Genomic DNA, 12,657 nt, shown 5'->3' on the forward strand with positions numbered 1-12,657 from the left:
AAAAACTAAAAAAAAAAAGCAAAAGAGGTCGAAAAAGCCAATAGCCTTTTAAACCAAAAGGCAAGGGTGAAAAGGATCCAAGGCTTTGAGCATCAATAGATAGGAGGGCCCAAGGAAATAAATCCAGGCCTAAGCGGCTAAATCAAGCTGTCCCTAACCATGTGCTTGTGGCATGCAGGTCCAAGTGAAAGGCTTGAGATTGAGTGGTTAAAGTTGTGATCCAAAGCAAAAGAGTGTGCTTAAGAACTCTGGACACCTCTAATTGGGGACTCTAGCAAAGCTAAGTCACAATCTAAAAAGGTTCACCCAGTTATGTGTCTGTGGCATTTATGTATCCGGTGGTAATATTGGAAAACAAAGTGCTTAGGGCCACGGTCAAGAGTCATAAAGTAGCTGTGTTCTAGAATCAACATACTAAACTAGGAGAATCAATAATACTATCTGAATTCTGAGTTCCTATGGATGCCAATCATTCTGAATTTCAAAGGATAAAGTGAGATGCCAAAACTGTTTAGAAGCAAAATGCTACTAGCCCCACTCATCTAATTAGAATCTGAGCTTCACTTAAAACTCTGAGATATAATTGCCTCTTAATTTCTTTGTATCCTATTTTATTTATCTAGTTGCTTGGGGACAAGCAATAATTTAAGTTTGGTGTTGTGATGATCGGATATTTTATACGCTTTTTGGGGGTAATTTCATGCAGATTTTAGTATGTTTTAGTTAGTTTTTAGTATAATTTTATTAGTTTTTAGGCAAAATTCATATTTCTGGACTTTACTATGAGTTTGTATGCTTTTCTGTAATTTCAGGTATTTTCTGGCTGAAATTGAGGGAGCTGAGCAAAAATCTGATTTAGGCTGAAAAAGGACTGCTGATGTTGTTGGATTTTGACCTCCCTGCACTCGGAATGGATTTTTTGGAGCTATAGGAGTCAATTGGCGCGCTCTCAATTGGGTTGGAAAGTAGACATCCAGGTCTTTCCAGCAATATCTAATAGTTGATGAGCGGATATTTTATACGCTTTTTGGGGGTAATTTCATGTAGATTTTAGTATGTTTTAATTAGTTTTTAATAAAATATTATTAGTTTTTAGGCAAAAATCATATTTCTGGACTTTATTCTGAGTTTGTGTGTTTTTCTGTGATTTCAGGTATTTTCTGGCTGAAATTGAGGGAGCTGAGCAAAAATCTAAGTTAGGCTGAAAAAGGACTGCTGATGCTGTTGGATCCTGACCTCCCTGCACTCGGAATGGATTTTTTGGAGCTACAGGAGTCCAATTGACGCGCTCTCACCGGTGTTGGAAAGTAGACATCCAGGGCTTTCCAGCAATATATAATAGTCCATACTTTGAGCGAAGATAGATGACGTAAACTGGCGTTCAACGCCAGTTTCATGCTGCTGTCTGGCGTCCAGCGCCAGAAACAGGTTACAAGTTGGAGTTCAGCGCCTAAAACACGTTACAACCTGGCGTTCAACTCTAGAAACAGCCCAAGCACGTGAGAAGCTTTAGTCTCAGCCCCAGCACACACCAAGTGGGCCCCAGAAGTGGATTTTTGCACCAATTATCTTAGTTTACTCATTTTCTGTAAACTTAGGTTACTAGTTTACTATTTAAACAACTTTTAGAGACTTATCTTGTATCTCATCACGTCTATAGAACTGGATTTTATATTCCTTGGCAGCATGAGTCTCTAAACTCCATTGTTGGGGGTGAGGAGCTCTGCAGCGTCTCGATGAATTAATGCAATTGTTTCTCATCATATTGAATAAGCTTCTCTTAGATTCCTTAATCAGAATCTTCGTGGTATAAGCTAGAATTGATGGCAACCACTCTTGAGGATCCGGAAAGTCTAAACCTTGTCTATGGTATTCCGAGTAGGATTCAAGGATTGAATGGATGTGACGAGCTTCAAACTCACGATTGCTGGGCGTGATGACAAACGCAAAAGGATCAATGGATCCTATTCCAACATGATCGAGAACCAACAGCTGATTAGCCGTGCTGTGACAGAGCATTTGGACCGTTTTCACTGAGAGGATAGGAAGTAGCCACTGACAATGGTGACACCCTACATACAGCTTGCCATAGAAGGAACTTTGCACTTTTCCATGGATGGAATATTACATTACAGAAATTCAGAAGACAAAGCAACTCCAAAACTCCAACATATTCTCCATTACTGCATTACAAGTAATTAATTCATGCTCTTTTATTTTTCTAATAATTCCAACTGATAATTTTAATTGATATCTTGACTAAGATTAATAAAATAAATATAGCTTGCTTCAAACCAATAATCTCCGTGAGATCGACCCTTACTCACGTAAGGTATTACTTGGAAGACCCAGTGCACTTGCTGGTTAGTGGTACGGATTGCAAATTCATGCACCAATAGTCCATACTTTGCGCGAAGATAGACGACGTAAACTGGCGTTCAACGCCAGTTCCACGCTGCAGTCTGGCGTTTAGCGCTAGAAACAGGTTGCAAGTTGAAGTTCAATGCCAGAAACAGGTTACAACCTGGTGTTCAACTCCATAAACAGCCCAAGCACGTGAGAAGCTTAAGTCTCAGCCCCAGCACACACCAAGTGGGCCCCAGAAGTGGATTTCTGCACTATCCATCTTAGTTTACTCATTTTCTGTAAACCTAGGTCACTAGTTTGGTATTTAAACAACTTTTAGAGACTTATTTTGTATCTCATGACATTTTTAGATCTGAATTATATACTCTTTGATGGCATGAGTCTCTAAACTCCATTGTTGGGGGTGAGGAGCTCTGCAGCATCTCGATGAGTTAATGCAATTATTTCTGTTTCCCATTCAAGCATGCTTGTTCCTATCTAAGATGTTCATGCGCGCCTTACTATGAAGAAGGTGATAATCCGTGACACTCATCACCTTCCTCAATCCATGAACGTGTGTCTGACAACCAACTCCGTTCTACATTAGATTGAACGAATATCTCTTAGATTCCTTAATCAGAATCTTCGTGGTATAAGCTAGAATTGATGGCGGCATTCATGAGAATTCGGATAGTCTAAACCTTGTCTGTGGTATTCCGAGTAGGATTCAAGGATTGAATGGCTGTGACGAGCTTCAAACTCGCGAGTGTTGGGCGTAGTGACAGACGCAAAAGGATCAATGGATCTTATTCCGACATGATCAAGAACCAACAGATGATTAGCCGTGCTGTGACAGAGCATTTGGACCATTTTCACTGAGAGGATGGGAAGTAGCCATTGACAACGGTGACACCCTACATACAGCTTGCCATGGAAGGAACTTTGCACTTTTGAAAGTAAGGAAGCGTTATGTTATAGGAATTCAGAAGACAAACCATCTCCAAAACTCCAACATATTCTCCATTATTGCACTATAAGTATTTATTTTATGCCCTTTGACTTGTTACAGTTAAAACAAAAGAACCATATTGGTATCCTGACTAAGATCAACAAGATAACTATAGCTTGCTTCAAGCCAACAATCTCCGTAGGATTCGACCCTTACTCATGTAAGGTATTACTTGGACGACCCAGTGCACTTGCTGGTTACTTGTGCGGATTGCAAAAGTGTCATTGCAATTTCGTGCACCACTTTACTATCAAAATTCAGTAACTTGAGAGCCCAGAAAGCTTTGTGTTCGAGTTCCAATGACAGATGACAAGCCTTCCCATACACCAATTGATATGGGGACATCCCAATTGGTGTTTTGAAGGCTATCCTATACGCCCAAAGAGCATCGTCCAGCTTTTTTGACCAGTCCTTTCTTAAAGATCTCACAGTCTTCTCTAGGATCCTTTTCAACTCTCTGTTGGATACCTCTGTTTGCCCACTTGTTTGAGGGTGATAAGGTGTGGGCACCTTATGCTTTACTCCATATCTCAAGAGTAGAGTCTCTAATGGTCTATTGCATAAATCGCTTCCTCCATCACTGATAAGTGCTCTAGGGACTCTAAACCTACTAAAGACATTCTTTTTGAGGAAGTTCAGGACCACCTTATTATCATTTGTTGGGGTTGCAAGGGCCTCCACCCACTTAGATACATAGTCTATTGCCACTAAGATATACTTATTTGAGTATGAGGTTAGGAAGGGACCCATAAAGTCAATCCCCCATACATCAAACAACTCAAGTTCTAGGATGAATTACTGTGGCATCTCATTTCTCTTGGGCAAGTTCCCAGCTCTTTGGCACTCATTGCAATTCTTCACTAACTCTCTTGCATCTTTGAAAATAGTGGGCCAAAAGAAACTGCACTGCAATACCTTGGCTGCGGTTCTTTCTCCTCCAAAGTGCCCTCCATAGCCAGAGCCATGACAGTTCCATAGGATCTCCCTTCCTTCTTCCTCTGGGATGCATCTTCTGATTACTCTATCCGAGCACTTCTTGAAAAGATAAGGTTCATCCCAGATGAAGTATTTAGCATCATTAATGATCTTTCTCCTCTGATGCTTGTTAAGTTCCGGAGGCACCTCCCCAGTGGCTTTAAAATTGGCAATGTCCGCGAACCAGGGTGCCTTGTGAACCAACATTAGCTGCTCATAAGGAAAACTCTCATTTACACTTGGGCTTTGTGTGCTTTCTTCTTCACAAGGGTTTCTAGAATGATGATCTGCTACTTTGTTCTCCACCCCTTTCTTATCTCTAATCTCATAATTGAACTCCTGCAACAACAAGATCCACCTTATCAATCTTGGTTTTGATTCTTGCTTGGAAAACAAATATTTAAGTGTCGTGTGATCAGTAAAAACAATCACTTTGGAGCCAATGAGATATGATCTAAATTTATCAAATGCAAACATTATTTCCAGCAATTCCTTTTCAGTGGTGGTGTAATTCTTTTGAGTGTCATTAAGGACCTTGCTAGTATAGTATATGACATGTACCAAGTTATCTTTCCTCTGTCCTAACACTGCCCCAATTGCAAAGTCTGATGCATCACACATCAGTTCAAAGGGAAAATTCCAATCAGGTGGAGTAATGATAGGAGTTGAGGACATTTTCTTTTTCAAACTTTCAAAAGCTAGCATGCACTTTTGATAAAATATGAAAGGCATATCAAAAATAAGTAAATTACTAAAGGGCTTGGCAATTTTTGAAAAATCTTTAATAAACCTTCTATAAAAGCCAGCATGCCCTAAAAAGCTTCTAATTGCCTTAACATTGCAAGGTGGGGGTAATTTCTCAATTACCTCCACTTTGGCCCTGTCCACCTCAATGCCCTTTTTGGAGATCTTGTGTCCAAGAACCACCCCTTTGATGACCATGAAATGACACTTTTCCCAGTTTAGAACCAGGTTTGTTTCTCAACATCTCCTTAGCACCAGAGCAAGGTGGTGCAGGCACTTAGAGAATGAGTCTCCAAATACAGAAAAATCTTCCATAAACACTTCTATAAATCTTTCAATCATGTCTGAGAATATGGAGAGCATGCACCTTTGGAATGTTGCAGGTGCATTGCACAATTCAAAGGGCATTCTCCTATATGCAAAAACACCATAGGGACAAGTAAAAGAAGTCTTCTCTTGGTCTTTAGGATCCATTACAATCTGATTGTAGCCTGAGTATCCATCCAAGAAGCAATAATACTCATGTCCAGCAAGTCTCTCTAACATTTGATCCATGAAGGGCAGAGGGAAATGATCCTTCCTTGTGGCTTTATTAAGCTTCCTATAATCTATGCACATGTGCCATCCAGTCAGTGTTCTTGTTGGTATCAATTCATTCCTTTCAATTGGCACAATAGTGATTCCTCCTTTCTTTGGAACTACTTGTACAGGACTTACTCAGGGGCTATCTGAAATTGGGTAGATGACCCCTGCTTGCCACAGTTTCATAACCTCTTTTTGCACCACTTCTTTCATGGTTGGGTTCAACCTTCTTTGGGGTTGGATGGAAGGCTTTGCATCTTCTTCCAACAGAATCTTATGCATACACATGGAAGGGCTTATCCCTTTTAAGTCAGCAAGAGTCCATCCAATGGCATTTTGGTGCTGTTGCAGTACTTTGATTAGCTTTTCCTCTTGTTCTTGACTGAGGGAAAAATTGATTATTACTGGGTAGCTTTCATCACTTCCCTAGTGTGCATACTTGAGGGTGGCATGTAGTGCTTTTAGTTCAAGTTTGGGTGCTTCTTTTTCCTTTTTCTCTTCTTCTAATGTGCTTGAGATGGGTAACTCTACTATTTCAATCTCTGTAGCCTCAATGTTTAATGTGGAGTCTTCTCCTGTCACATCTTCAAGCTCTTCTTCAAAGGTTTCTTACACCAAAACTTCCACTGTATCCAATCTCATACATTCCCCTAGTGATTCCAGTGAGTAACTCATGGCTTTGAACACATTGAACACCATTTTCTTATCATGTAGCCTAAGGGTAAGTTCACCCTTTTGGACATCAATAATGGCTCCAGCAGTAGCTAAAAATGGCCTTCCCATAATTATTGAAGCTTTGGCTTCTTCCTCCATATCCAACACCACAAAGTCAGCCGGGAAGATGAAGTTTCCAACCTTTACCAACAAATCCTCCACTACTCCATGAGGGAATTTAAATGATCGATCTGCCAATTGAAGTGCCATTCTTATTGGTTTGGCTTCTTCAATCTTCATTCTTTTCATCATTGCAAAGGACATCAAATTTATGATGGCTCCAAATCACATAAGGCCTTCTCCACTGTGATTTCTCCTATGATACAAGGAATTTGGAAGCTTCCTGGGTCCTTCAATTTCTGACGCAATTTGTATTGGATGATGGTGCTACATTCCTCAGTTAACACTACAGTTTTGTCATTTCTCCAACTTCTCTTCTTGGTCATTAACTCCTTGAGAAACTTAGCATAGAGCGGCATTTGCTCTAATACTTCAGCAAAGGGAATGTTGATCTGCAATCTCTTGAAAATCTCCAAGAATTTGGAGAATTGGTTGTCCTTTGCATTCTTCATTAGGCGCTGAGGGTAGGGTGCTTTAGGGACATATGACCTTAGGACTTCTTTTTCTTTAGGTGGATTGGGAGCATGTGTTTGTGCTTCTTCCTTATCACTTGAACTTCCCTCTGCTTCTTCTTTTTGAGTTTCCTTTGAGGTCTCTTTCAATTCCTTTCCACTCCTGAGTGTAATAGCCTTACATTCCTCTTTTGAGTTTGTCTTGATAGTATTACACGGGTTATGGCCAGGGACTTGCTTGGTTTAGATACCCAATCTGTACTTCAAGTTTTTGAATGGCAGCATCTTGATTTTGCAAATTGGATCTCACCTCTTCTTTTAATTTTTTCATATCATCAGACTCCATGCAAAGGTTTGCAAGCATAGCTTTAATGCTAGATAGTTTGTCCTCTGATGGTGGGGTAGAAATTGGGTGTTGAGGCTGATTGGCTTGGGCTTGATATGGTGGCTGAGAGTAATTATTTTGTGAGGGTTGATATAGACTTTGGTTAGAGTTGTGGTGGGTGGAATTGTTGAATTGGTTGAAGTTGTGGAGTCTGTGATTTTGGTTCTGGTTTGGTTGGTTTCCCCACCAAAAGTTTGGGTGGTTCTTCCAACCTGGATTGTATGTCTTGAAGTATGGATCATGTTCTTGTCTTGAAGAATTTCCAATGTAATTAGCTTGTTCCCAGTCAACTCCTTCTTCTGTATTTGACTCGGATTGAGGTGATAGTTTAGTGTGGATAGCTACAGCATGATTTTTCTCCATTTGCTTGGTTAAGTCAGCTAGTTTCTTAGTGATCATCTTATTTTGGGCTAGGATTGCATCCATCTTGTTTAACTTCATGACTCCTCTATTGTTGCTTCTCTCTGAGTCATAGAAATACTCATTGTCAGCCACTATTTCTATGACATCAATGGCTTCTTCAATGGTCTTCTTCATGTTATGGGAGCTTTCAGATGAGTGGTCTATAGTTTTCTTTGATTCATATGAAAGCCTTTCATTAAAGATGTGCAGTTGCACCCACTCATTAAACATATCAGGGGGGCATTTCCTTGTCAAATATTTGAATCTTTCTAATGCTTTATACAAGGTTTCACCATCCTGCTGCCTGAATATTTGAACCTCTGCTCTCAGCCTATTGACTCTTTGTGGGGATAGAACCTTACCAAGAATTTATTCACTACATCCTCCCAAGTTGTGTGGCTTTCTTTTGGAAATTATTCTAGCCACTTGGATGCTTTATCCCTTAGAGAGAATGGGAATAGAAGCAATCTATAGGCATCAGGATGAAATCCATTTGATTTCATTGTATCACAGATCCTTAGGAATGTAGTGAGATGCTGATTACGGTCTACTTGGGCACTTCCTTCAAAAGAATAATTATTTTGGATGAGAGTGATGAGTTGAGACTTCAATTCGAAGTTATTGGCATATATAGTTGGCTTTTGAATGCTGCTTCCACAATTCCCAGGATTGGGATTAATGTAGGAACCCAGCACTCTCCTCTCTTGTCCAGCAGGGTTAGCTGCACCTCCTCTGGCATGATTGTTCACCTATCCTTCATGATGGTTTTCCATATCATCCTCCATATCTATGTCCAAGTCTTCTTCCTCTTCCTCTGCACCAATAGCATTCTTTCCTCTTGATTTCCTCCTTAATCTAAAGAAGGTCCTCTCCGGTTCACTATCAAAAGAGATTGAGGTTTCCCTTCTTCTACCTGTCATACAATGAACAAGTACAAGAAACAGCAAGTGCAGAGTTCACTAAAATAGAGTATAGTTAGCTTGGTTAGAGCAATTTATTAAATGGTTAGTGGGTTAGCTTGCTGGAAAGTAAGGAATTAAAAAAAGAAAGTAAAATTGAACAGCTGAAATTGAAATTCAATTAACAAAAGAAAAGAAAAATGCTCAATCTAGTTATCCTCCAATTTAGTAATTGTCAATACAAAACCAACCCCTAGCAACGGTGCCATAAACTTGATACGCGAAAACTGTCTCTCAACAATTTTCTACCGGCAAGTGCACCAGATTGTCGTCAAGTAAAAACTCACTATTGAGTGAGGTCGAATCCCACAAGGATTGGTTGGTTGATCAACGTTAATTGGAAGATTGTTCTAGTTGAACTGAATCGGATTTGAAATTGGGATTGCAGGAAGTAAATTGGCAGGAAAATTAAAGTGCAAGAAATGTAAATGAACGAAATGTAAATAGCAGAATTAAATGACAGAAAGTAAATTTCAAGTAATTAAAGTTTAGAAACTTAAATTGCAAGAAATTAAAAGGGAATGGGATTAAGCATCAAATTAAAGAACAAAATGTAAAAAGAATGGGTAGATCAGAAATGGGAAAGCTCATTTGAGTCAGGAGATGTTATAATTCTCCGAATCAAATTCATTTTCACTTCTTCCTCAATCAATGCATTCATTGATCTCCTTGGCAATCTTAGGTGATTAGATCCCAAATCCTTGGCAATCTAATCTCTCTAAGAATCAACAATTGCCCAATTCCTTGATTTAAGTGATTATGGAAAGAGATGAAGTATGGTCACTGATTATACCACACATATTCATAGATCAAAGTGTTGGTAAGATTACATGTCACGATATCCATCCAAACCCCAATCTAATCCAATGTGAGAAATTCTAGCATGATCTCCTCATTCCTCTTCCAAGGTTCAGAGGAGATCCAATTATGAATAGCTTCTTTCCCAAGATAACTATCCAATTGGATGAAGACCGAAAGCTTTCTAGAAAATCAAGAGAAAAGAAAGAAGAAGAATAATGAAAAATAATATTGATCTTTTGAATTACACCAGAGCTCCGTAACCCAATGAAAGGGGTTTAGTTGTTCATAGCTCTCAGAATGGAGAATGGAAATGAAAAGTACATTGCAGAAGATAAAATGCAGAGAAAGTAAAATTTGAGCAGAGTCTCAATACAGTGTATCAGCCCCCCTAACTAACTTAAACTCTAAGGTATTTATACACTTTCTTCCATTCATCTTCAGTCTCTGAATTGGGCTTTTGGACTTTGTTGTGGTTGATTTAATTGGCTTCCAATGCTGTTGAGAGGAGAGGAGTGATCGATTGAAGAGTTCTAGTGTCCACGTTTGAGGGTAAACATTGGGCCAAACATTTCTTTGAAAATTGGGTGCTAGTTGCTGTCATTGGCATTTGACTTAACGTTGGAGTACCAACGTTCTTCTACCCACGTGTACGCTGCCTTCCACATTTGCGCATTTGGGTCCAGAATACGCATTCACGCGTGCGCGTAGGCTACGCGTGCGGGAGGATGAAAAAATCCCCAAATCCAGTTTTTGAAAGCTTTTCGAAGACATTGGCCTCCGCGTTGCACTGGCAACATTCCCTCCAACGTTGGCCTATCCATGTGTGTGCGTGACCTGCGCATGCACGTGGATTATCAAAAGTTAAGGTTGCGCGTACGCGTCATTGTGCTTTTTCAAATGTAGAATTTTAGAACTCAAATTGCGCACATTGGCCACCAACGTTTGAGGCAGCGTTGTCAGTCCAATGTTACTCCATCTACGTGTACGTGTTTCTAACGTGTGCGCGTGGATTGTCAGAATTTCCAATCCACGCCTGTGAGTATAGCACGCATGCGCGTCGCCACAATTTTTCTCAATTTCCAGAAAACACATTTTAGCAAATAGTTGGGGGTAACGTTGGCTTGCCAACGTTCCTTCCAACGTGGGCACCAGCAAATTATGCAGACTCTGCCTACCTCTCAACGTTGGAGGCAATGTTGGTGGCCCAACTTTGGTCACCAACGTTGCTTCTCCTTCTTCATTCCATGGCCATTCTTCAACTTCCTTCCATGCTTTTCTTCACCTATCATCAAGCAAAACATGCATCAAAGCTTTGCTAACATCATGAGAATTTACACCTTTCTTAGCACACAAGTGATTATGGTAAATTTCTCGTGAAAAAACATCAAATTAACTATGGTTGCATGAATATAGGCATACATGAATTTTTAACCCAATTGCTTACTTATAGCTCAAGAAAGTGCATAAAACTTACTAAAAACAAAAGAAAAAGGCTAGTGAAACTATCCTAAGATGCCTTGTCATCAGTTTCATGTATGTAATTGATCTGATGCATAACAGACATTGCCAAGGAACTAAGTTTAGTGTTCACCCACCAAAATAAGTTCAAAAGCCTACAACCATTCATGCATGCTAACCATCTTTCAAGTGCTTGGGGAATGGTACACGAAATCGTGATCTCACACACTTTCTTCACAACTCCGCGTAGCTAAACAGCAAGTGCACTGGGTCGTCCAAGTAATACCTTACGTGAGTAAGGGTCGATCTCACGGAGATTATCGGCTTGAACGCCGGTTTGGGCCATCAACTCTTGGGCAAAGTATGGACTATCATATATTGCTGGAAAGCCCAGGATGTCTACTTTCCAACGCCGTTGAGAGCGCGCCAATTGGGCTTCTGTAACTCCAGAAAATCCACTTCGAGTGCAGGGAGGTCAGAATCCAACAGCATCTGCAGTCCTTTTTAATCTCTGAATCAGATTTTTGCTCAGGTCCCTCAATTTCAGCCAGAAAATACCTGAAATCACAGAAAAACACACAAACTCATAGTAAAGTCCAGAAAAGTTAATTTTAACTAAAAACTAATAAAAATATACTAAAAAATAACTAGATCATACTAAAAACATACTAAAACAATGCCAAAAAGCGTATAAATTATCCGCTCATCACAACACCAAACTTAAATTGTTGCTTCTCCTCAAGCAACTGAAAATCAAATAAGATAAAAAGAAGAGAATATACTATAGACTCCAAATTATCAATGAAACTTAGCTCCAAATTAGATGAGCGGGACTAGTAGCTTTTTGCCTCCGAACAGTTTTGGCATCTCACTTTATCCTTTGAAATTCAGAATGATTGGCTTCTTTAGGAACTCAGAATCCAGATAGTGTTATTGATTCTCCTAGTTAAGTCTGATGATTCTTGAACACAGCTACTTATTGAGTCTTGGCCGTGGCCCAAAGCACTCTGTTTTCCAGTATTACCACCGGATACATACATGCCACAGACACATAATTGGGTGAACCTTTTCAGATTTTGACTTAGCTTTGCTAGAGTCCCCAATTAGAGATGTCCAGGGTTCTTAAGCACACTCTTTTTGCCTTGGATCACAACTTTATTTCTTTCTTTTTCTTTCTTTTTTTTCGAATTTTTTTTTCTTTCTCTCTTTTTTTTTGTATTCACTGCTTTTTCTTGCTTCAAGAATTATTTTATGATTTTTCAGATCCTCAGTAACATGTCTCCTTTTTCATCATTCTTTCAAGAGCCAACAATTTTAACATTCATGAACAACAAATTCAAAAGACATATGCACTGTTTAAGCATACATTCAGAAAACAAAAAGTATTGTCACCACATCAAACTAATTAAGCTGGTTTTAAGGATGAATTCGAAATCCTGTACTTCTTGTTCTTTTGTGATGAAAACAGTTTTCATTTAAGAAAGGTGATGGATTCATAGGACATTCATAACTTTAAGGCATAGACACTAAGACACTAATGATCATAAGACACAAACATGGATAAACATAAGCATAAAATTTCGAAAAACAGAAAAATAAAGAACAAGGAAATTAAAGAACGGGTCCACCTTAGTGATGGCGGCTCTTTCTTCCTCTTGAAGATCCTATGGAGTGTTTGAGCTCCTCAATGTCTCTTCCTTGTCTTTGTTG

The 12,657-nt window shown here is 39.4% G+C and overlaps 1 protein-coding gene and 1 non-coding gene across 2 annotated transcripts; one reads left to right on the forward strand and one right to left on the reverse strand.

Moving 5' to 3' along the window:
• Positions 1–6,639: 6,639 nt before the first annotated feature.
• LOC107474211 (uncharacterized) lies at positions 6,640–7,864 on the reverse strand. Its single transcript, XM_016093811.1, has 2 exons — positions 7,194–7,864; positions 6,640–7,105 (listed from the first exon to the last, which is right to left on the reverse strand). The coding sequence occupies exons 1-2, from the start codon at positions 7,862–7,864 to the stop codon at positions 6,640–6,642; spliced, it is 1,137 nt and encodes a 378-aa protein (XP_015949297.1).
• A 90-nt stretch (positions 7,865–7,954) lies between these two features.
• LOC127745036 (small nucleolar RNA R71) lies at positions 7,955–8,062 on the forward strand. Its single transcript, XR_008006225.1, has one exon. It is a non-coding gene; the product is annotated as a small nucleolar RNA R71 (small nucleolar RNA).
• Positions 8,063–12,657: the final 4,595 nt, after the last annotated feature.

This window comes from Arachis duranensis, chromosome 2 (genome assembly GCF_000817695.3).
Source record: "Arachis duranensis cultivar V14167 chromosome 2, aradu.V14167.gnm2.J7QH, whole genome shotgun sequence".
Lineage (NCBI taxonomy): Eukaryota > Viridiplantae > Streptophyta > Magnoliopsida > Fabales > Fabaceae > Arachis > Arachis duranensis.